Below are 26,441 nucleotides of genomic sequence, written 5' to 3'. Positions count from 1 at the left end.
CTATTACCTACCCCCTCAGGGCTGCTGTCAGAAATTACTGTCAATGCAGGTGAAATCCTCTGAACCGTGGAAGATGTTCGTTGGAGAAGATATTTGTTAGCTAGTCTAAATTTCTTCGAGTACAGCTAACCCTTTTTTAAAAAAATATTTATTTATTCATTTATTTGGTTGCACCAGGTCTTGGTTGCAGCAGTCAGGCTCCTTTGTTGCAGCTCCCTGGCTCCTTAGTTGCAGCACGTGAACTCTTAGTTGTGGCATGCATGTGGGATCTAGTTCCCTGACCAGAGATCGAACCCAGGCCCCCAGCATTGGGAGCGTGGAGTCTTATCCACTGCGCCAGCAGGGAAGTCCCTCACTGCTAACCCTTGAATCGTATAAATTAACTGTTAAATAGTCTTGGAAATAACTATTACCTACTTGTTCATAGCCAGGGCCAAAACAAGGCAAGGAATACCTAAGAATGCTGACTTCACTACCAACATGTCTATTCAGTGGGCCTCCAAAAAGATATATCCACATTCTAATTCCCAGAACCTGTGAACACTGCCTCATTTGGACAAAGGATCTTAGCAGATATAACTAGAAATTAGGTTAAGGACCTTAAGATGAGGACATATCCTGAACTATCCAAGTGGACCCTAAACGCCATCACAACTGTCCTTATAAGAGAAAGGTAGAGGGAGACAGGACACACAAAGAGGGGGAGGCAATGGGACAATGGAGGCAGAGATTGGAGTGATGTGGCCACAAGCCAAGGAGGGCCAGCAGTCACCAGATGCTAGAGAGACAGAGCCTCTGGAAGGAGCACAGCCGTACCTATACCTTGATTTCAAACTTCTGGCCTCCAGAACTGTGACAGAATAAATTCTGTTGTTTTAAGGCACCTACCAAGCTTGCAGTGATTTGTTATAAGAACATAGGAAACTAATATGATATCCTGCTATGGAGGAGGCAAGCTGTTTAAACAAATATCCAGGGATTGATTTTTTTAACCTCAACAAATTACTTGTTTATCGTAACGATTAACCAGAGGGACATGTACTTTAAAGCAACCAGAGCAAATACAAGGCTAGAACGGGCCTACATGTGGACAGCCCCTGGGGGCCCACAGGGCTGGCATGCCAAGTAGAGGTATGTGGAGTGGGTGCCCTTCAAGGTTTCTCTAAAAAGTAGTCTTTTGACAAAGCCACAGTAGCAGCTTGCCTGATAAATCTTTTTGGCAAACAAGACCGCAAGGCAGAAATTAGATAAGGCAAAATCAGCTTGAGGCAAGCACCCCCTTCCCTGGAGAAGTCAACAACTAGTTTGGAAACAAGCACTAAGTTCCCAGTCTTGAAAAGCCCCACACTAAAGGCTTCAGGATATTATAATGTGCCCTAGACTTGCCTTGTCTTTCACCTTTATGAAAATCAGTGTACTAACTTTCAGGGCAATCAAACCAAGCCAATCCTTGGAGATTTGGAGATTCTTTCCATCCTAGTAATTTGGGAAACCCAAAGTAAAATGAACATGAGTTGGGACAAAATAAAGGGCTTTGGTTAAGGGATATGAGGATAAAATACATCCTGTGTACCAGGGAAAAATACATTCGGTAAACTAGGGAGCAATTGGTTTCAAGTCTTCCAGAATCTGGGAGGCTGCTCTAAGCGTTCGTAACAGTGTGATTCTTACTCTTCATGGCACCTGACTCCAAAATTTGCACAATTTGGAAGAGGTTGAGAATGGACTCCGCTTCTATTAGAAGGCTTACTCCCTAGACTCTTAATAATTAAGAAGCAGCGTCCAGGGACTTCCCTGGTGGCTCAGTAGTTAAGAATCCGTCTGCCAATGCAGGGGACACGGGTTCAATCCCTGGTCCAGGAAGATCCCACATGCTGCAGAGCAACTAAGCCCATGAGCCACTACTGAGCATGCATTCTAGAGCCCGCAAGCCACAACTACTGAGCCCACATGCCACAACTACTGAAGCCCACATGCCTAGAGCCCGTGTTCCACAACAAGAGAAGCCACTGCAACGAGAAACTGGCGCACTGAAACGAAGAGCAGGCCCCACTCGCCGCAACTTGAGAAAGCCTGCGTGCAGCAATGAAGACCCAACACTGCCAAAAATAGTAAATAGATACGTAGATAGATAGGTAGTTAGACAGAAGCAATGGCATAATATATTTTTTTAAAAAAAAGAAGCCGCGTCCACAACAGTTCTAACTGGTTTAGGACAAGTGATGAGCTACGTTCCCTATCCCTGGTTCAAGATCCATTTTTGGTAGAACCGAGGTGACAGAGGACATTGCTCCTGTATTCAAGCACCATTAACATAAAATTAAAGGACAGCTAATACCGAGTTCCTGGGAAAGCCAGCCCATCGGAAAGGAAGGGTCCCATAATTGGCACTGCTATTTTTTTTTTTTTTTTTTTTTTTTTTTGCGGTACGCAGGCCTCTCACTGTTGTGGCCTCTCCCGTTGCGGAGCACAGGTTCCGGACGCGCAGGCTCAGCGGCCACGGCTCACGGGCCCAGCCGCTCCGTGGCATGTGGGATCCTCCCGGACCGGGGCACTAACCCGTGTCCCCGGCATCGGCAGGCAGACTCTCAACCACTGCGCCACCAGGGAAGCCCGGCACTGCTATTATTCGCCTCCATTCTGCCTCCCCTGACCTCCTCGCTCTGGCATGACCGGGGGGGCTCCTCGGGAAAACGACAACACAAATGCTCCTGGTGGCAGACGAATGGAGGAGGTGTCCGCTTCACTCTGCTGCTCACCAATCACACAGCCTCACCAGCATCCTGAGGCTCAGTGCACATGAGTGCGACCAACACACAGAGACGTATTCTCTCCTCATTCACAATCCAACCTCGCTGCAAGACCTTTTTAAGTAAGATACGAAAACAGTTAGGAAGTGCTTTCTTAAGAGGACTTCTAGGTTGCTGTTCTCTATAAAAAAAAGATTTTATTGGCACCACACACTTCTGCCTCTTTCCTCCTGTCAACACAGAGAGACTGCCACCCAAGGATCTGAGGGAAGTCCATACAGCCCGCTTTGTTTATCTATCACTGTCCCCAGTACCGGGAAAAATGAGATTCACCTTATCTTCTTGGAAGTTCACTGTAGTGACGGCCACAGCCGCACTCAGCACAACCGCTCCACGCCATGTGCTATGCCAGCAGCCTGACCGACGGGACTCTGCAGCCTCGGGGCGGCCCCCCAAGGTGGATGTTTACTACCCCCACTTCACAGAAGCAGAGCTGGCTTCAGAAGGCGGCGTAATAAGAACCCAGGTGGCCCCGACTGAGGCCCCTGCTGCCTTGCCTGTGAGCAAACCTTACGGAGGGTGTGGCACCACTCCCCAAAACAGCAACGCAAACAGAAAAGAAAACTCCTCCAGGTGTTTGCAAAATAGCAATCGTTTTAATAGATTAAGATCTCACCGAAGCAATGAGTTGCTCAAAAAGAAACAGCTCACACAAGGACAAGTTTATAGAGACAGAAAAGTAGATGAGAGGTTTACCTAGGGCTTAGGGGAACGGGGAATGGGGGAGTTATTGCCTGATGGTTATGGAGTTTGTTTGGGGTGAGGAAAAAGTTCTGGAAATAGACAGTGGTGATGGTTGCACAGCACTGTGCATGTAATTAATGCCACTGAATTGTACACTTAAAAATGGTTAAAATGGCAAATTGTATGTTACATATATTTTACCATAATTTTAGAAAATGCATAATGTCATGTAACCAAAACCACTGAATTGTACACTTTAAACGGGTGAATTGTATGGTATGTGAATTTATATCCCAATAAAGCTGTTTAAAAAAATAAAAAAGAAAGAGCTTTCAAAGGGTCACTTACAAATGTTATTTCTTTACATTCCTCTCCCAGTAAAAATCTACAACTGAAAATGCTACCCAGCCCAAAGACTGAGATATGACCATATGCCTCGGGGGAAAATAACAAGCAAAAAAGATGCGCACACAAATTTTCTCCCTGAGCACCATTTAGTTACAAGCATGCTTTTCCCTCCCCTCCCTCCCTTTTCTGATCAAGGCTCATAATTGAATACAAAGCCCTACTTATAGGGGGTGTACAGTACTAAAGGTATGATTATATGGTATTTTCTATAAAAACAAAAAGCTCCCAGCACTTGGTCAAAGAAGCAGGTCTTCAAAGTATAAACGTCCCCACAGCAGTGACAAGCTAACTGAGGCCCACAACATGCCAGCCACCGTGCATTTTACATACATTCTCCCATGTCACCCTGATGGCACACCTATCAAATGGGCACCAATGTTCTCAACTCCAGATGAGGAAGCTGAGGCACGGGGTGGGTAACTTGCCCAAGGGGGCCCAGGTATAAGGATTGGGGCTGGGATTCAAATCCAGGAACCTGACCCCAAAGACCACAACTGCTCTCTACTACACGATAGCAGTTCTACTGTAAGTAGAAGTAAAGCAGTTCTACTGTAGAAATTAATCAAATGATTCTAACATGTGAAATGCAAATAGAAACCAATTATGTGGTGCACTGTGACACCCACAGCTAGGCTTCCCAACAGCACAAACTGTGTTGTAACTCTTGCTTATGTTGGGAAATTGGAAGCTTCATGGGGGGAATTACTGTAACACTTAACAACAATAGACTCTATTGATAACCAGGCTGAACAGGATCTCAGTAAAGACACATTTGCTCCATCACCCAGGATGCTAAAACCCGACGGCAATTGCTGGGAACCAGGACAGATTAGCATTGCCCTCTTGTTGCTCCAGTACCTTCTGCTCCTCTGTATGAGGAGGGGCAGGCAGGACAGGAGAAGGTGAGGTGAGGGCCTCCCTGCAGGGGGTCAGGCACCACTCTAGTGGGAGACAAGCAGGGTCTACACTTCCGGACACATGGGTCACCTGGTGAAGGGCAGTGCTGGTAAGTGAGGCAAATAAGCATGGGCCTGTCCAGTACCAGTGAAAGAAAGGAGGTTCAGCGCAGATCTTAAGTATTTTGTTTTCCTACAATCCTTCAGTTTAAAATCTCTCTGATGTTAAATACGAAGCACATGCGTATTGTAAGAAAAAACCTGCTGCTGGAACATGATTGTTTTCCACGGAGGAAAAGAGAAAGTATCGGTGTGCTTTATTTCAGGTGCCGCAATGATTCCTCCCACTCTATACTTATCACTGTTTTATATACCTATACAACCTTCCATAAATTGCTATTTTCATTTGAATAACAAAACTCTTTAAAATGCTCCATATCACAGCAATCTTGCTCCCGTTATGTACCAATCTGACATATTTCATCATCATCTGATTTTTCATAAGCAAACACTAAAGGGTGAGTACTGGAAAAGCGGACACTTCACATTTGCTCCAGTTTTATATCTGCATAGTAACAAATTTTCTTCTCTATCATGAAACTAAAAACATAAAATACATTCTGCTACCACATCTACTGTTTTGAATCTCCCAGTGTGTTAAATTCTCTTGTATTTCAAGAAAGGAAAATAATATATGCTAGCCACCTACTAAGTTCTAGGAACTATCAAAATCCTTTTGCATCTCATGCGATCTTTATAACTTCCGTGGGAAGGGAATAGTTCCACCCCTGTTTTTACAGAGGAGGAAACAAAATCGTCTTATGGTTTGTCTCCTCACCTACAGCTTAGATAGAACATATAGCCATGTCATCCCAGGAAGACCCAGATTTCTACAGGACTCCTGTTCAAATTCAAAACACTTGTGTCAAGCACCAGGCAGCCATCCTGTACAGTAAAGTGCAGACAGTTCTTCCTTTTTAACTCCACTACTTAGAAATTAGCCAAAATAAGATACGTGCTCATTTCCTTCCTCCTTCTAAGAACTGAGGTAAATAGAAAATAACCTTCCCCCAAAACCCTTCAGAAAAGGTTATCTACAAAAGAGTTCAAGGTGTCTTGCAGAAACAGATGGCTATTAATAAAACGTTAAGGCAAAAGTCTGATTTTGTGCTTTCTGTGGTGCAATAAAAAGTAAAAGCAGAGAGTATTTTTAGCTCCTTCCAGACTAAAAAGATTTCACCAAAGGCTCTTCTCTAAGTCTGGTTTTCCATGCATTGATGAAAACTGACCAAGGTCATAAAAGAAGGTAAACCACTTCCTGAGCAGAGAGCCCATGACATAAAGGAAGAGCACAGTGCACACAGCCCGTCATTAGCAGTGGTCTCACCCTGATTTCCATCCCTCAGCAAGCTTAGGACTTTCATTCTGAGTCCAAAAAGGAAGGGAGAAATATGGGAGGTGCCAAGGCCACGAAAGAGACAAGTGGTGCCATGTGAAGTCCTGCTGGGAGGTTCTCTTGGACAAACAGGGCTCAGAAAGCACCCTGTACTGCATTCAGTCTGCATTCTGCTCAAGTACCAACTGTCTCAGGATCTTCTCAATAGTTGACTCAGTAAAGCTTCCCCAGAAAGCACACCTAACACAGCCAGATGCTAATTTAGAATAATGTGGAAATAGGTGGAGTTTATCTCCCCTCAAGGTCTACTTTTTAAACATAAATCTGGTGAGAGCAGAACAAAATATTATTTGCATGTGTAATTGTCTCATGTCCATCCAAATTTATATTAGGGCTATGCATGTTTGGTTAAGCTTACATTGAGGAAAGTCTGGTGCCAAAACAAATAAACCCTCAGAAAAAATTACAGATTTTTCTAAAACCAACCACTTGAGATAACGTTGACGGCAACTGCTGGATGTTTTTCTACAAGGGAAATCTTGAAGAAAAGTAACAAAATCAAGGTTTAATGTCATAAATGAAACCTACGTTTAAGTAAGAATGAGGTCAATATTAACACAAAAAGAGATGTCAAAAGAAGCAACTGCTTTTCCCACTTTCTAAATGGGTTAAGAATGGATGGCTGACTATGGAGAACAGTATGGAGGTTCCTTAAAAAACTAAAAATAGAACTACCATATGACCCAGCAATCCCACTAATGGGCATATACCCAGAGAAAACCATAATTCAAAGAGTCATGTACCACAATGTTCACTGCAGCATTATTTACAATAGCCAGGACATGGAAGCAATCTAAGTGTCCATCTACAGATGAATGGATAAAGAAGATGTGGCACATATATACAATGGAATATTACTCAGCCATAAAAAGAAATGAAACTGAGTTATTTGTAGTGAGGTGGATGGACCTAGAGTCTGTCATACAGAGTGAAGTAAGTCAGAAAGAGAAAAACAAATACTGTATGCTAACACATATATATGGAATCTAAAAAAAAAAAAAAAAAAAAAGGTTCTGAAGAACCTAGGGGCAGGACAGGAATAAAGATGCAGATGTAAAGAATGGACTTGAGGACATGGAGAGGGGGAAGGGTAAGCTGGGACGAAGTGAAAGAGTAGCACTGACACAGACACACTACCAAATGTAAAATAGATAGCTAGTGGGAAGCAGCTGCATAGCACAGGGAGATCAGCTCGGTGCTTTGTGACCACCTAGAGGGGTGAGATAGGGAGGGTGGGAGGGAGATGCAACAGGGAGGGGATATAGGATAAAGATGTTAAAAAAAAAAGAAAAAGAATGGATAGCTGTACTTGACCAAGCTATTCCAACACAGAATAAAAACAGTCCTTATTTTGCACTTCAAATCCTGCTGGAATTTTTTTTCCCTTCGAAGATGAAGATTCTTCCTTTACAGATGGGGAAAAATAGAGCAAAAAAATCAAAGTGGCCAAGAATTTTCAGGGCAATATCACAGGAGGATTCCTCAATCCTCAACTATTTTTGATATGCATCTAGGTTTCAGCAAAAAATAATCTGAATAGACACAAGTCCCAATTTAAAGTGAAGTTATATGTTTACTGCCCAGTTCTTCTGAGTAATATCCTTGCACATAATTAGCAATAATAAATTGATCTAGAAATATATAAAGTCTTATTTAAACTTTTAAATCAAAGCCTATTTTGACTACTCTTCATTTTGGTCACACAGATGACTGATAAAACTAGAGACAGCCTCTATCTAACCCAGTTTGTATCCATCACTTGATTTTATTAGAAGCTGATTTTAGTGGAGAAGCAGGATTGTTGTTTTAAATATTTAAACACGAGTAAACATCTCCCAGTTGGAAACTATTGTTAAACAACTAACTTAACATCAAAAACACAAAAATACAGGACTTCCTTGGTTGGTCCAGTGGTTAAGAATCCGCCTTCCAATGCAGGGGACGGTTCAAATCTCTGGTCAGGGAACTAAGATCCCACATGCCACGGGGCAACTAAGCCCACGTGCTGCAACTACTGAGCATGTGAGCCACAACTAGAGAGCCCGCGTGCCACAGCTACAGAGCCCACGCGCTCTGGAGCCCATGCCACAACTAGAGAGGAGCCTGTGCACCGCAACGAAGAGCCCACACGCCACAATGAAAGATCCCGCATGCCACAACGAAGACCCGACGCAGCCAAAAATTAAATAAATAAATATTTTTTAAAAACAAACATAAAAATGCAAGGAAAGGCCCAATCCAAACAATATTTAGTGTCACCTGCAGATTCCATAGTCAATGACATAACTGTCTTTCCTAAGATTTACAAAGATAAACACTACCCCCAAAATTAGAATTAAGAGCTAAGAAAAACCTATTTTGAGCTGGATACACAGCTAGAACTCAACTGTTAGCAGAACTAATTTCCCATGCAGAAAAATTCAACTTAATTTTCAATATACACTACATTGTTACCCAGTCCTCTTTGAAAGATGTTTTGAAAAGTCAAACACATTTACCTCTGAACTTCCACAGAAAAGAAAAACGACGATTAAAAAAATAAGAAGCCACAGTATGATAAAATTCACTAACTCAGACTACACAAATTCCAAGCCTATAGGAATCCAGATGGTTGGAATTAACATCTGTCTCTGCAGCATGTCACCTACAAACAAGCACTGTGATACTGGTATTTATACAGACTCTGAAGGAGACAGCATTCTTACTTGGTGCAGCACTGATGGAAATGTAAAGTGCTGCATATAATGTTAAGGAAATGATGTAACCAAACCAACACTGAAACAGTTCTTTCTCTCAGTGGTAGTAGTGATCGATGTGGGCTGCCCTGTTCTGTCTGGCTTGCCCTGAATCTCCTAGAACCAAGCCCATGAAGAGAGCTGGGGTAAAGATGAAGGTTTAGGGCTCTGGCATGCAGCCAAACTGTGGCCGGCTTGAGGATCACATCCATAACTTTAGCCTCAACTGTGCCAAGAAAGCACAAACCACACTTTGAAGTAACTATCTGAGATTCTTTGGAAATGCTCTGAACTTAGACATTTCCCTGAATCACACTGACTTCCTCCAACAATGAAGGTATCCGAGCAAGCTTTTACTTCATTGGATCCATTCAGATGAGGGCTCGGGATGCAATGATAATCAAAAACTTCTCCATAGATTATCTTAAAAGCCATCTGTGTAACCAACATCATCTTAGAAAGAACATCATTTAATCAGATAATAATGCAAGCATAAATAATCATCTCACACATAAAGGCTTGTTAGGGGTAAGTTAGGTCTGACTGTGTACACAGACACATACACACAGTCTCCCTTGTGAGTCATTTAAATTCCAAAACCACCAGTTCTTTGTCTTGGAAGAGATGTGCTACCTTCAATAATGTTTTCTTTCTTTCTTTTATTTAGCCAATATATTCAATAAATTATTTTTGAAAAGGTCAATTTCTATTTTTCAAAAAACATCTGAGTCACCAGAGATGAAAAATATCTTATCTAAAAATGCCCTAGACCTCCCAATCACCCCTAATAGACACCCCAGATACTGGGCTCTTCCACAGTGAGAGAATGCTGGGGGACTGGGACCCTGATTACTTACTTGTTAAAAAAAGGTTCGATGAGTTTTGATCTGGCAGACACATGAATCTTTGGAGGACTAAGAAAAGAACCTAATGAAAAAAAGCAGAATATTATATACACTCAGGTAGACAAAGACTGAAAAATATCTTTAAATCAATGGTATGGTTCAGCAAGGGTAAAAGGTACTTATCCAGGCCAAGTACACCACAGGTAAGCGGTGATGGTTCTCCCCGTGTACTCTCCATCCCCCGCCCTAACATCCTCCCCCTCCTCCCACTCCAACCTCAAAACCCTTCCACTTCTCACGGGGTGAGTGGATCCCAGGGAAAGGGCACACAGGGAAGATCCACTCTGGACCACGGTGTGTCTAACAGAAACATGTATAGTGAGTACCTAGGTAGTTTGCCATGGAGATGAAACATAGTCCTGTGATATAAGCATCATAGCCTGCCTCGTGCAGCTGTTCAGAAGCTGTGTCATAACTTGGAAAACCTTCTGCACTTTCTAAAGAGGAAAAAAGAAAAAAAAAAAAAACAGTTTTCCCAAGATCATCACAAATCATGAAGACTGGTAAGTGCACTGCCCTGCCAAATCCAAATGGCATTAGTCTGTGCTGCAGAAACATCCTAAATAGGCAGAAAGAAACCTATCTATTTCTTAATTCTCTCCACACAAGACCTTGAGATAACAGAGTCACTGAAAACAAGGGCTTTGGTCTAGACTAGAGAAATGCCTCCGTTATGTTATCAAAGACTCAGCCACAGGCCTCTCAACTGCACGCAGGTGGGTACTATTTACAATCATGCATAACTCGCTCTGTGACAATGATTCCTCTTCTGATTGGGACGCAACAGGTATTTCAGAGTAATGACTAACAGCATGGCCTCTGGCGTCCCACTGTCTGAGTTTGAATCTTTGCTCCACCACTTACTTGCTATGTGATCTTGGGCAGATCACTCCCCCTCTGGGCCTCCATTTTGGTAGAATGGAGATGATAATCAAAGCTCCCTCCTTAGGCTTTTGTGAGGATCAAATGAGCTAATATAAGTAAAGCTCTTACACCGTGCTTGGTACACGGTAAACGCTCTGTAATTTTTATCTGTCAATACCCCCAGGTAACCCTCCCCAAAAGCAAAAGACTCCAATCAAGATTGGCAGCTCAATTCAATACTATCCTTTACTATGTCTCCAAGCTTACAGATCTAAAGATGAAAGCACAACTAAGTCCAAAAATAGATCAGAACTTGCTGTAATGCTGCCCTTGGAACATGGGGCCACTTCATAGGAGAGACCATTTTATAACATGACTCTTTGGTCACACTGATATACACAGATGCTGAGAGAATGAGGTCTAAGAAGAGAAAGCTGCTTTAGAGTAAACTCTCTACCAGAATATTATACGGAAATAATAGGATAAAACTATAACTCATAGATAATTATTTCCTAGAACCATTCTGGAAATGAATATCAAAAAGGTTACAACAGAATCAAAAGCATGAGTGGAAATTAATAATGAAAAGGCTACAATTGTTTTTACGTCAATACAGTGCTCTTTAAGCAAGAATTCTTTAAACTCAGTAAGTATCAAATATTAGACTTTAAGCTTAAAAGAAGTCTTTTAACATGAGACCCAACTAAGTCATAGCTTCTACCCTGCCACCAGCTGAAACACATATTTCCAAAATCAATTATTTCCATTATATAGTTAGAGAAAAGGGTCTAGGCTTTCTCCCCTCCACCAACCCCCCCCCCCCACCCTTTTCTTAATTCCTGTTTTGGACTATTCCAGAAAGGGAAGCAAATAACTGTAGCCTTGGCTGCTTTAGTACCTTCCATTGTCAATTTCTGAACCATCAGTCCTATTATCAAGGTCTCGGGAAGTTTGCAGGCTGCAGCTAAGGGAATGTGAGTTACGGTATCAAACAGCACAACTAGGCTAAGAGGAACCAAGGAAGTAACACCTGGAAGGTTCACCAAATACCTGGGTAGGGGCCATGGCCAGACGTGGCAAAACATCTCCGCCCCCAAGAAACATTCCTCCCTTTTTGGTTTTCCTCACTGCTGCTGTTGGGTGCCTAAGCCACCTCTGAAGGAGGAAGGGCTGGGGCCCCTCCTTCCTCATCTGTAAACCCAGTTCTTGGGCTTTCCTGACACAGAAAGCATATTTTCACTCTAGCCCATGCAGTTAATCACCAACTTTGTCTCCTCTGAAACAAAGCACCATAAAAAAGAAAGACACTTCAAGTTTAGGGAGAATTCCAAGAATTAGGAAATAAAAAGGCCCTGAAGCTTCCATTGCTAAACTTCTCAATGAACAGGCGACCCAATCCTACTCACATAAAACAGATGTAGAATTAGAAGACCACCTTTACTCAGAAAACAGTAATTCAACCCAGGGCATGAGCAAGTTAATTTAGCCAAAATCTACAAATGTACAATATACGTAGTTTCTAGAACAGTTCCACCTTTCTTCTACGATAGACATCCGTAATTATCACCAAGTGTTTGGGGCTTTTCAAGATCATTTTATATTCTTACCAACTTTAGGAGGGTTGAAAGGTGTCTCTTTTAACCGCTTTTCCAATTCCGCAAGGGATGTGTTGTTAATGATATCCTGCAAACCAGTAAGCAGAGAATGATGAGCCTTCATCATCTCAGTGCAACATACATTAAAGAGATTCATTGAGTGTCAGGAAAAAAACAAAAACAAAAACAAAAACATCTAGTACTGCCCCCTTGTGTTCTTTAAAGAAACACAGGAGTTTTGTGTTTCTTTAACACGTTTTTTTCAATGTGAAAGAGAAACGGCAAATTTAATTTCCACCATATGGAAAGTACAGCCGTATGAAAGGTTTTTACAGATGTGTTAGACATCTACAGACCTTTGGGCAGAAAGCTATACTGTTCTGGCATTCATTTCACTCAGCCATATAAAGTCACTTCAGAAAGTAGCAACTGATTATACTTTTACCTGAATTCTCTTGATTAGAATATATATCCAAAATATGTAAAATAAGGAAAAGAAATGAAGGAGTGTGTGCATGTGTAACCTATTCAAAAATACATTACATAATATTAAAAATTTACATTCAGAAAGAATAAAGGAGAAAAAAACCCCAAAATTCTACCAAAGACAACTAACTGCTATTCACATTTTGATATATTTATTTCTAGTCTGTTTCCGATTTCTTTTTTCCTTTTTTGTTCCTTTCTTTCTTTTCTTTTTTTTTTCGGGGGGGGGGTTTGAAAATGACATTTCAATAGACCAGAATTCCAAAGCTCTTAGCAGTAATTCAGAAAATTTCAAACTATAGCTTGAAAGTTCAGATTTTAAAAATACCTTAAAAGGTTGTGTGCTGGCCATCAATTTTGTATCCAAGAGTCTAAAAGCAAAAGAATTTTTAATAAGGTAAACAAAATGTATAGCAATGTTCAAAATGTATTTTACTCAAATGAAAGTCTTAAAAGTGGACAGAGGAATTAAGCACATCAGCCATTCCAACCTAGTGCTGGCATCTCTGCTACATTAGATGAGGACTCAGTCCCCTCATCCAGGGACTTCATCAAGAGACTGTGGGAAAGTCCACATCCAGAGTACAAGTTCTAGATTTGCTGAGAGGGCATGGGCTACATTGACCTCAAGGGTAAGTTAAATATCCTCATATGTTTTTACATGGATCAACTACTGTTGCAGGTCTAACACTCTCAAGCTGTTACCATCTCCTACCACTACCCAGATTTGTACGACATAATTTCTTGGAGGGTCAAAGTTTGCATTTGGCAGTTTCATACTATTGTTGTTATTTCTTACTATTCTGCTTCAGACACTGGAATACTAAAAAAAAAGAAAGAGACACTAACATGAAAACTGTTTGTTCTCACATAAATGTGAGCACCGCAGATAACAGGACAGAAATAGCCTGGCTGAAACAGCAACTGTCCACCAGCCCTCTTCAGACAGGTCCTCAGACGCAGACCCTTGCTCTGCGGACTTCATGTGGCTGACGTGGACCTATCAGAACCGTGGACATTATCAGATTAAGGCACTGACTTAAAGTTGAGAAAAAGAAACTCTCTAGGCAGACAGTTCTTGACTGACTACAGAATACTCTCAACTGGATGTATTCAACTCTGTCCAACTATATATTCAACTGTCTCCAATAGTCAACTGAATACCCTAGACTGGACACTTCACCGTGACAAGGTTCACCCGACATATAAGAAAGACAAGAGCCAACTCAAGAAGACCTCACCAGTTCCTCAGATAGAGGCAGGTGGGATGAGAAAAAAGCAGCTGCTGCCCATTTTCACCCTCAGGTTGTTTCTGATTTTTAATTTTTAACAACAAAATCAATCATCAATTGTAAAAGCAAACCATCACAAAGGTAGAGCTGTTAAGCCATTTCCCAGCTTATGTGAATGGGACTGTCATCATGACCTAATGGTTTTAATAAATCACTGAATACCTGTTTGTATTATGGATGCCCTGATGACTGTTTTAAATGAAAGACAGGGGCTTCCCTGGTGGCGCAGTGGTTAAGAATCCGCCTGCCAATGCAGGGGACACAGTTCGAGCCCTGGTCCGGGAAGATCCCACATGCCGCAGAGCAACTAAGCCCATGCACCACAACTACTGAGCCTGCGCTCTAGAGCCCATGAGCCACAACTACTGAAGCCCACATGCCACAACTACTGAAGCCTGCGTGCCTAGAGCCCGTGCTCCGCAACAAGAGAAGCCACAACAATGAGAAGCCCGCGCACCGCAAGGAAGAGTAGCCCCCGCTTGCCACAACTAGAGAAAGTCTGCGTGCAGCAATGAAGACCCAACGCAGCCAAAAATAAATAAATAAAATAAATAAATTATTGAAAAATAATAATAATAAAAAAAATAAATGAAAGACAAATCCTCAAAGAAAGCTTACCTGGGGAAGACACATGTTGTCATCTCCTTAAACTCATTTAAGTCCTAAAAAAAAGAGGATGACCTGTTATGATTTTACTCATACACTCACAATATTTAAAACATAAATATTTAAAGTCCCATAGCTCTCTTCTCAAACAGTGATACCTCAAACAGGCCCTTTATGCTAAACTGTCAGGCCCATATCTCATTAATAATTACTTTCTAAAAATCTTGTCAATCTCCTCACTGACTGGGAATCATATGACCTGATATTAAACTTCTGCATAACCAAAATAGACAAATATGAACATTTTACGGCTGAAATAGGAGGGGAAAAAAGGTTTCTATTATATGTAGAAAACTGTCAGTAATAGCTCTATTACACAACTCATCATAATAGTGAGACTAGCAGAGTTATTTAAATAACATGGTTCACAATATCCTGTGATAACCCATAATGGAAAAGAATATGAAAAGGAATATATATACGTATAACCAAGTCACTTTGCTGTACAGCAGAAATTAACACACATTGTAAATCAACTATACTTCATTAAAAATTTTTTAAAATAAAATAAAGCAGTTCATGCAGGAAATAGACATATTGTAAATTAGGTTACACTTTTAATGGAAACACCATTGAAATACTGGTTAAAATGGCCACTAAAACACAGACTTTCCAATACACATGATTCTTGTTTAACTACTCAGAAAACTGCTTAAGTGGCACCAATAGCAAGTGCCTAAATTAGACAATTCATTTCCCAAGTTTATTTGCTCAGGAAGTCTAGAGCTGAAATGAGATTGCTCTCATTTTGAATTAACTCATTTACATACATAATTGCCACACTGTACTGCGCAGTCATACTCCTGACCCTTTGTAACTATACTTCTCTTCAGTGTTATTCATGCTTCATAGGCAACTGCCATTTCCCATTAGCTTTTCAAGCCTGTAAATACAGACTATTTAGCTAGCTTGAAATATTTACCAGCTTTTCAATGGCTATCATTAAATTAATGAACAATACATGAATAAGTGGTTTCAATGCTAAGTCACACAAAAATGCAATAGATTGTAACCTCTCAATACCATTACAAAGCCTCACAAGCAAAAAAAAAATAGAATTATGGCAACTTCCACGGCCAGCATACAGTAGAGTTCTAAACCAGTGCCTTCTAAAAGGTCATGCTGAATGAAATACCAAGAAGACTTTTAAAAGGAGATTCTCCCCTAAAAGGCTGTCCCCAAATATGGATTCTTTAGTATACTTTTAAATGCAACATCTGACAACAGCATATGTAAAAGTTCTACCATTTTAAATAGGTCTTGCTCTTTATTGTCATCGCTTCTTCTAAAGGTAGATGGAAGAAAACCATTTTCTCCTTCCAACAATGACAGAACACAAAGAAGTTAAATAACATACTCAGGTCACCTGAGTAATAAGGCAAGGGATGAAACTGCTTATCCTAACCCACCTCCTACTTTGCAACAAATCATATGCTCTTTCTAGTAGAATTTGATTCAAAACTAGTTACATTCAAGATAACATTTATTAAGTGCTTACATACTAAGTGCTATGCTAGGCATTTAGACACGGATAATAAAAAAATTGTATTCCTTGTCCAGGACTTCCCTGGTGGTGCAGTGGTTAAGAATCTGCCTGCCAATGCAGGCGACATGGGTTCAATCACTGGTCTGGGAAGATCCCACATGCCACAGAGCAACAAAGTCCATGTGTCACAACTACTGAGCCTGCGCTCTAGAGCCCGCGATCCATAACTACTGAGCCCGAGTGCCACAACTACTGAAGCCCACACGCCTAGAGCACATGCTGTGCAACAAGAGAAGCCACCGCAATGAGAATCCCGTGCACCGCAATGAAGAGTAGCCCCTGCTTGCCACAACTAAAGAAATCCCATGCACAGCAACAAAGACCCAATGCAGCCAAAAAGTAAGAAAAATAAAATTAAAAAAAAAATAAAGGTTATATTCCTTGTCCAAGGAGCGAATCACCTAGAAGGAAAAGGGGAGTAAGTTGTAAAGATAAAATTTATGCAACAAAAGAGGTACACAAACAAAAAGAAGTTTCTCTGAACTTCTGTGGGAGTTCAGAGAAAGGAAAGATCACTTCTTGGGCAAGGCAGCAGGCAGGGAAAACTTCACAGAAGAGGCGTAAGCTGGACCTTGGTAAGACAGGTAAAGCCATATATAGCAAACACTGAGAAAAGCTAGAGAAAATTCAACTTGGAGGAAATTATATACCCAAACCAAAGACACTTTCCAGGGGAAAAAATGAGCCAATCTTGCTGAGAATAAGGATGGTAACGAGAATGAGCCAATCTTGCTGAGAATAAGGATGGTAACGAGTGACTAAATTACACAAGAAGGCTGGGCCAGATCACAGAAAGCTTGATATGCCAGGCTAAAAAGAATCAACTGTATAGAAAAACAAAGAATGTGGGATTAATTCAGAATTTTGAGCAGGGTTAGTGATGTGAACAGAGCCATACATCAGGAGATTATAAAACTGACACAGTCGGAAGATTCGCATTTGTTAAATCAATATTTAATGCATCTTACATGCCAAGCTCTGTTTGGTGTTCAAAACACCTATAAACAGTATTAAATACTTTCCTCTTTCCTTACAGATACCTTCACTGCTTTAAAGGTCAAAAAGTCGTGAGAGAGACTGCTACCATTCGGCCAATAAGGAGTGAATGATCTGAAACTAACATTAGCTCTTTAGATGTACACAATGCAAATTAACACCCATCATGTTTGTTTTGAGACTCACAACTATGATGTCTTTGAGTCCCAGAGGGCGATACAGTTGTTATGAAAAGCAGGGACAAGCTGAAGGTTGCAGAAATAGGACAAGGGAAGCAACAGACCCGCTGTATTCAGAGCTGTGCTGTGTTGGACTTTTCCAAAGAAAAGTAATCAAGATGCTGATGGAACGATGTCTCGTAAGAAATATGAAGTAACTGAGGCTTTGCAGATGTATAAAAGGCACTGAACTCTAAAGTAGGTATCATCCAATCCAGAAGTCATAAAAGATTAATCTGGTGGTAGCTTAAAGCAGAGGTTGGAAAACCATGGCCTGCAGGCCAAATCTGGCCCATCACCTATTTTTTAAATAAAATTTTACTGGGACAAAGCCACACCCATTTGTTTATGCACTGCATTCTATGGCAGTTTTCAGGCTACAATGGCACTGTTGAGAGTCCTGACAAAGACTGTCCAGCCTGGAAAGCCCCGAATATTTTCCTATCTGACCCTTTATAGAAAAAGTTTGCCAACCTCTGGTTTAAAGGATGGGATGAAGGTTAAAGCGAGACAGAGAATCCTGCCTGGATTCTTTTTGCTAATTCCAGATGAGAAATAAGGCTACTTGCTACTTGAAATGAAAATAATCCAGATGTGAGAGACAGCCCGGAGACAAAATTGCCAGTATTTTGTAACTGGCCAAATCTGGGGCACAGAAGAAGGGTCAAAACCGATGTTAAAAACAGTATTGGTGACTGGGCATCATTTATAGTAAAGAAATCAGGAGAAAGAACTGGATTGGAGACTAAAGGAAAGAAAGGTTGTGTTAAGTTACACATCTTGTTTGCAACATGTGAATTTTAAACACCTCTCATTCTGAAGGCTATCCAGGTAGACACATGTGGGGTCCAGCATGAATTACGACCCAGATCTGAGGAGAGATCCCAGCTGGAGAAAAAGATGTGGGTGTCTTCAGCTGAAGTCCTGGAAGTGGGTGAGATGACTAAAGGACAGAAAATATGGAGAGAAAATACAGGAGAGGAGAGGACAGAGTGACGAGGGGCAAACGAGACGAGGCCACGGGCAGTCAAGGAGCAGAAGAGGAGGAGACAGAAGAGAAGCTCTTTTCCCAAAGCTCATGCTTTGGTGCACTGAGATGGCCTGGCTCCAAGAGTAAAAAAAAAAAAAACACCGAGGTCAACAGAGAACCTAAGGGAAGCAGCCTCAAAAGAGGTAAGCAAGACTTTTGCACAACCTGATCCAGTCTAGATGACCTCTAGCACCACCCCACCTTCAACGGCCCTGCTATTTCTCCTGTTAGCAATACCAAACTAGAAGACCACACCTGCGGCCCAGGAAACCCCCGCCCAGCACTAACTGAGCAAACCACTGGCGCCACGACAAAACAAATGTTTAACCGTGCTCCGGCCATGGCAGATGACCAAAGATTCCTTAAAATGGCTTGTAGGTATGTATCTCCAAAAATGTACAACCAAGCTCAGGAGACTGTCCCTCTGGGAGCATGCTGCAGACAAGGAAATGGCACCCAGCAGAGAACACTTTCTCAGTAATAAAGACTCAAGAATTTTTAAAACAGGCTGACAAGTCACTTACCGAGGGCAGAGGGCAGTAGAACTGATGAACCGTGTGCATGACATCCAAGAGCATATTGTGTCCAATGACAAGTTTCCCCTAAAAAAAGTCAAGATTAGGAAAAGACTTCTTGGTACAAAATTATATCAGGACTTGAGAGTGAAATGTATGGTTCAGTTCCATAAGGATTTTGTACTAAACTTACTTTTTGACACTAAGGAAAAAAAATGTATAAAGATATGCAAATAAAGAAATTTGGGCTGACTTCATTCCTCTTCTGGTGTTCAATCCAAAATGCAAAGTAAAACTCCAAATGACTTTGATTTCATTGATTTTTTTTCTCTGGTTTTTATTCATCTTGCCACCCACAAGAATCAGTAGTAAAATTTTTACTGAAGAGCTCAAGAAAGTAACTAAAAATGCTAGGTACCTTGAACTGTCGAATAATTTGTCAACAAACTCCAAATATCTATTTTCGGAGTGTATTCTTTAAAACAACTCACTTATTTCCAAAAGATATATTCATAACAATGCTAAAAGGTAAAAATAACTAATTTCTAATTTTATTAAGTAGAATGAGTTTTCGTTTCCTTCATTATCTATGTCAAAATTCATGGGGCTCGTTCTGAAATATTTCCAATGAAATTCACTGCTTTTCAACCAGTAAGGTATAATATATGTGCAATAAATTGGTCCATTTTGATAAAAATTAAACTACGAAAACGGAGTATCAACTTGGATTTAGCTAGCCAGGTGACAGCATTTTTAACATAAAGCATCTGGTCACTACAGTGGAGCTTTTCACTATGTCCCAGTGGCCCTTCAGAGTAACACTCCTTGACTCACAGAGCTAAACATAATTATTTGAAATAATTTTACACAAAATCTCCCAAATCCAAAAGACAAGCTGTCCTTTTGGCTCAGTGTGTGGACACATTCTGAACACCTATACAATGCTAAAATACCAAATATTAATTAAAACCACAGAGAAGACGTGGAAGGAACCCAAAATGGAATACAAACCTGAAAGATGAACCTAACTGTATTATAAATGAATCCCTCAACAACACTGAAGGAGGCTGATAAGAACAGAACTATGAAAACAGCATATAATAAGAACGGCATTTCCCAATGCTGGAGAAAAAAATGTACAAATAAGAAAAGAGAGTAGGTTGGAAATAAACCCTGGGCTTCCCTGGTGGCGCAGTGGTTAAGAATCTGCCTGCCAATGCAGGGGACACAGGTTCGAACCCTGGTCGGGGAAGATCCCACATGCCACAGAGCAACTAAGCCCGTGCACCACAACTACTGAGCCTGTGCGCCCACAAGCCACAACTACTGAAGCCCGTGTGCCACAGCTACTGAAGCCTGTGCGCCTAGAGCCTGTGCTCCACAGCAAGAGAAGCCACCACGATGAGAAGCCCAAGCACAGCAACGAAGAGTAGCCCCCGCTCACCGCAGCCGCAACTAGAGAAAGCCCGCGCATAGCAATGAAGACCCAACGCAGCCAAAAATTAGTTAATTAATTAATTTTTAAAAAAAAAGAAACCCTGTGGTATTGGACTACAATCTGAGGTCTATCAGTATAAAGGCATTTTTTAATATATATACATATATGTCAGACATGGAAATATCAATGTGTGTATACATGCATGGTTACACACGTGTATCATTCTTAGCTCTGTCCAGTGAGGGGAACTAGAAGCACTAACACCACAGTAGTAGCCCAGGACCAGATCTTGGTTTCGAAACACCATTCTCCAATAAAAGGAATCAGGGCTCCTTGGAGAAGTCATTGATTCTACAGCTGAGGCAGGGAAAATAGAAGATGAGTCTGGAACATCTTGTGATGTCAGAAAGTAAGGACGTGCTCAGAAAAGGGTGGGGGCTTGTTCCAGGGGGAGTCAACCTGAAGAAACTCCAATGGCCAAGGTGGTACCATCTGAGCCCCAAAATAAACAATAAAAAAAGTAGATTAAAATCTGTAGAATGAAATAAATTTTCCTGAGTCCAAAAAAATTTTAAAAAGAATTAACAAATAAACAGGGGAGCAGGGACAGCTCTTCCTTCTAGAAGAATTCCAAGAACGAATGGAGAAAGAAAGAGGGAAACACAGACTCGCCACTAGAAAACCACAGCAATAATGGCTGCAGGCAAGATCCACCGACAAATGCTACGGTTACAGGCAAAAGCTTGAGGAAAAACAGGATTTTCGGGACTTCCCTGGTGGTCTAGTCGTTAAGACTCTGCGCTTACACCGCAGGGGGCAAGGGTTCGATCCCTGGTCAGGGAACTCTTGCACGCCACGTGGTGCGGCCAAAAAAACCCCAAACAAACAAAAAAACACAGGATTTTCCTTGTCTCAATCAAAGTATCTCCCCAAAAATATTTATCAGTCACAAAGGAGGTAACAGTAACTCTACAGTGCACAAATCCAGCAGATATCACCTAAACCAAGTGATTCAGGTCAATATCATGAACCGTCATTTCTGTGGTATTCCTGCCTCAATCAATGTATGTCCTCAATCCAACATGAGAAAAGATCAGACAAATCCAAACTGAGAGACATCTGACAAAATTACAGTCAACACTCTTTAAAAATATCAAGGTTGGGACTTTCCTGGTGATCCAGTGGTTAAGAATCCGCCTTTCAATGCAGGGGAAATGGGTTCGATCCCTGGTCAGGGAACTAAGATCCCACATGCCTGGGACAACTAAGCCTGTGCGCTCTAGAGCCCACGCACCACACCTAGAGAGCCCACGTGCCGCAACTACTAAGCCCATGCGCTCTGGAGCCCATGCACCACATCTACAGAGCAGCCCAAGTGCCGCAAGGAAGAGCCCACATGTCGCAACTAACACCTGACATAGCCAAATAAATAAATAAATATTTTTTTAAATATATCAAGGTTATAAAAGACAAAGAAAATTACAGACTGCAGAAAACTAAGGAGAAATAACAAGTAAATGCAATGTGGGATCCTAGATAGAATTGTGAATAGAAAAAGGACTTAGTGGAAAAGGGCGAAATTCAAATTAGTTCATAATATTGTACCAATGTTAATTTCCTGGTTCTGATAACCGTATATTATGTAAGATAATAACATTGGGGTAGCTAGGTGAGGGATATATGGAAACTCTGCACCAGTTCTGCAACTTTTCTCTGGGTGAAAAATTAATACAAAATTTTTTAAAACAGATTCACTACCAAGAGTGATGGGAAAAGAATTTGATCTGATATAAAGAGAGTCTACTGTTCACTGGCTCTACAGAGTTTAACTATGTTAGTATTTTTAAGGTATGTGACTTTTAAATTTTAAGTCTGGATCACTAATAAATAGGGCTTTTCTCGCAGTATGCTTTGTGACGTGAACTACCAATGGTCAGCAACATACTATGAATCACTCTGCAGAAGAGAGACAACAGAGAGAAAAAATAAACAGAGGCACAGCAGGCTAAGGTATCCAAATTGTTTGTACAAGGCAAACAAACGTCCCAATCTTGGAAAAGCTACCTAAACCCTCACAGTGGCTATAAGAGGGCTCAAAGCCAACTGCCACCCCACATCTCTGTGTTTCACGGACAGCCTCAGTCAAATCAACCACTGCTCTAAAGGTTGCTAAGAGTGTATAATGTAAGCAAACATGACTCCTCTCTGCTTTTCTGGATACCTGTAATCTTAGCCACTTCTCAAGAGACTCACACCTTGGTTTTTCTCCAGGCTCATCCAACTCTCTATTCCGTTCTGATGACGTCACTTACTTGAGCGAAAGAGCTCCAGGTGAGCCAGCCCTCCTCCTTCACAAGGCTCTCTAACTTCTGTTTACTGGCCACAGCCCCCCGCCCCCACGGGGGACAGTGGCTGCCTCTCCTCAGATGCTCCTGTTTGACAAGCCTGCACCTGGTGGTGAGACATTCACGGACTCCTGGAGTCTGGCCGTAAAGCTTCCCTGATGCAGAGTTCAGCGTCTAAGGGACAAGATGACTCCTTCTGCAGGGGAACAACTTCTTCTCCCTAGGCCAGCTACTCAAGTAAAGAAAAGTCTTGGATTCCAGGCAACTTAGCATCCAGGCAAGCAGTCTGACTCGGATGCAAAACTCACAAAACAACCAGCAGCAAGACCCAGTTTAATCTATTCAAGATGTGGGTGCCTCTTTCCTGAAAGGATTTACGAAACAAGGGGAAATGTCTATCCTATCTATTACAGAACCCTCCAGCATATTTACACAAATGGTCAATACATTTTTTTAAATGTATCAAATGTTATTAAGGCTATGAGATATAAGATTCAATCACAGTTATGCAGAGAACTCAATACAATTATTTTTACCCTCTAGATTCTTCTAATTAAGGAATAAAACGCTTCAAACACTAGATTGTTTCTCACCATATTCTTTAGTTTGTTATTCTGCTTCTTATTGGTTTTGAGAATAATAAATATTAGTTCCATGGAGCCACATAAGGCTGTCACTGTATAATCCTCCCCTGCGTTTTACAAGAAATGCTTTCTAAAAAAATGGTTTGGATATAATACCGCAATTACGATGTCACACTAAGCGCCTTATAACAACATTCTGTCTTTATGAAGTTCTAACTTCGCCCTCCAGACCAGGTAAACAATCTAAACGTGACCAGATGATTAATGTGCAATGATAACTGGGCATTTCACCTTAAATGTTATGTTCATGAAATTAGTTAAAAAGTCTGGTTCACTTACCGAATTAGCAATGGCATGAATGACTCTAGAAAACCCCACAGCATCATTCAGTTCTTCCTAATTTAAAAACAAAACAAAAAAACCACTATTGACGTATACATATTGCTTATTTGAACGGGTTAAAATCTAGGCAAAAAAAAAAAAAGACTGAAGTTTTATATGGAGTTAGATAGCTTTAGTTTCACATGCTTTGAGCTATCACCCCAAACAACTGCATCTGAAATGACCTATGCACATAACTTTCTTCTGTTTTAAAATGAGCAAAGTGGCAAATTATTCATTAAGTTACTAAAATAACAGTGCTAGGGTTTACCCATCACTTCCCATCAACTGTTGAAATTTCCTAGTCTCTCAAGTTGCCTTAGAAACACAAACTTTTAAAAGCTGCCACCTGCTGGCCAAACTCAATACTGAATTCAATTCTGAGGTGACCCACCCAGCAGCTGACTGTCAAATCAAGAATGTTCAGACTGTTTTTTCCTGGTCAAATGCATTTTTATAAAATTTTTATAGCACAACACTGAGACTCATCCCCATTCAGTTTCTTCTCTCCTGTTTTATTCCCAATGCACTTAAATGGGCTCAATTTCTCTCCTATCTTGAAACCCCTTCCTTTAATCTGAGCTCCACGCAACCACTCTCCTTCTTGTCTCTTCACAGCTAAATTCCTTAAAGACTCCTCTCCACTCACTAGGTCCAGTTCAACTCCCAGGGACCCGCAAGCCCCCTGCTCCCCCGCTTCACCCTCACTGAAGTTGCTCACCTCTTTAAACTACTCTCAAGTCTAACAAGCGTTGGCAGGGATGTGGAGAAATTGGAACACTTGTGCCCTGTTGGTGGGAATGTAAAGTGGTGCAGTCACTGTGGAAAAGTGTGGTTGGTCCTCAAAAAATTAGAAACAGAGCTACCATACGAGCCAGCAATCCCACTCCTGGGTATGTGCCCCAAAGAACTGCGAGGACTCAAAGAGATACTTGTACACCCATGTGCAGAGCAGCGTTATTCACAAGAACCAAAAGGTAGAAGCAACACAAGTGTCCAACAGCAGATAAACGGATAAACAAAATGTAGTACATACGATATTATTCAGCCTTTAAAAAGAATGGAAATTCTGTCACATGCTACAACACAGATGAACCTAAATGACATTATGCTAAGTGAACTAAGCCAGTAACAGACAAATACTGTACGATTCCACTTACATGAGGCACCTAGAGCAGTCAAATTGACAGAGACAGAAAGTAGAATGGTGGTTACCAGAGGCTGAGGGATGGGGGAATGGGAAGGTATTGTTTAATGGGTACAGAGTTTCAGTTTTGCAGGATGAAAGGAGTTCTGGAGATGGATGGTGGTGACGGTTGCACAACAGTGTGAATATATTTTACAGTACAAAACTGTACAGTTTAAAATGGTTAAGATGGTAAAGTTTATGTTATACATTTTACCAGAATTAAAATTATTTTAACTTTTTAAAGAATGTTCTTTAAAAAAGAAGAAAAAAACCTACTCCCAAGGCTAAACCCAATGGCTATGTCTCAGTCCTCATTCTACTTCTCAAGAGCATCAGACCCTGTCAACATCCCCTTCTTCAAACACTCTTCCCCTTGGCTGCGGTGTCACAATAACCTCAGGCACATTTTTGCACTTCTGCCCATCACTCAGATGCTGGTGGTCCTCAGGATCCGACCCTGGGCCCTCTGCTCCTTCCTCATGCATATGATAGGTGCTCTCATCCTGTCCCGGTCTCTCTGCCAACAACAACAAAGTCCAGCCCTCACCCCTCTCCTGCACTCCAGCACGACAATCTGCTGACAGGACACCAATGCTCAGATGCCCCCAAAACATCGAAAACCTCATCTGCTCAAAAGCAGAATGTAACACCTTTGTCCACTGTAGGGGTACAGCCCTACCACGGTATCCTGGTGACCTTGCACATATCCAGATAGTCCACGCAGGCAAAGGCTTGAGATGTAACTAATGTGCATCTGGATGGAACACCCCAGGAGAGGATGGGAGGCCACCTCCCTCTCTCGCCTGGGAGGCTGTCATGAGACAGTTTCTCACTGCTGCCCAGGTTCTGATGAGGCCTGGGGCTTCCTGCCCCACTGCCTTTTCAGAATAGAGCTACAGAGTATGAAAGCACTTAGCCACAGTCTAGAGTTGGCTGCTCGGCGATGGGGCATCCACAGCTCACTCTGCAGTCACCTGGCCCCTTTTGTTTCAGTGTTGTCTTTTTGGTTTGTGGGACAAGCACCACGTGTAGCTGTCACCTTCTCTAAGTCATAAACTGTCTAAATCTAACAGAGGCTTGCTGTGTCTTTCCTGGTTGCATTAGTCTGATGTGGCCCTGCTTTATGCATGGGTGAGCTGGACGTCCACCCTCGCCCAAACCCACTCCTGGCCTCCTCCACCTGCGCTCCCCCACCAACACCACTCCGCCACCCCATCTAAGTGGACTGATGTCAGCCTACCCAGCTGCCCAACTTCCCGGCCTGAGCATCTTCTTTCTTCTGCCTTCGTCTTTCAACACCCACATCCAATCACAAATTCCTGACGCTACCTTCTAAAGATGGCCAGATTCCACCTAAACTGCTACTAACTTTCCTGTTCCAGGGCACTGACATCTCTTAGCT

The 26,441-nt window shown here is 41.6% G+C and overlaps 1 protein-coding gene across 3 annotated transcripts in view; it reads right to left on the bottom strand.

Moving 5' to 3' along the window:
- The window catches only part of PARN (poly(A)-specific ribonuclease), a 165,619-nt gene that overhangs the window by 118,210 nt on the left and 20,968 nt on the right, over nt 1–26,441 (bottom strand). For all 3 annotated transcript variants that reach the window (XM_067706582.1, XM_067706583.1, XM_067706584.1), the window contains exons 12-18: nt 23,809–23,865; nt 19,112–19,189; nt 14,750–14,793; nt 13,168–13,210; nt 12,366–12,441; nt 10,221–10,331; nt 9,847–9,916 (exon numbers count right to left, since the gene is read on the bottom strand). In XM_067706582.1, the coding sequence (XP_067562683.1) occupies nt 9,847–9,916; nt 10,221–10,331; nt 12,366–12,441; nt 13,168–13,210; nt 14,750–14,793; nt 19,112–19,189; nt 23,809–23,865 (479 nt within the window). The remainder of the gene's footprint in view (nt 1–9,846; nt 9,917–10,220; nt 10,332–12,365; nt 12,442–13,167; nt 13,211–14,749; nt 14,794–19,111; nt 19,190–23,808; nt 23,866–26,441) is intronic.

This window comes from Pseudorca crassidens, chromosome 15 (assembly GCF_039906515.1).
Source record: "Pseudorca crassidens isolate mPseCra1 chromosome 15, mPseCra1.hap1, whole genome shotgun sequence".
Lineage (NCBI taxonomy): Eukaryota > Metazoa > Chordata > Mammalia > Artiodactyla > Delphinidae > Pseudorca > Pseudorca crassidens.
Note: the sequence above shows the minus strand (reverse complement) of the source record. Positions and strands in the feature narration are given on the sequence as shown.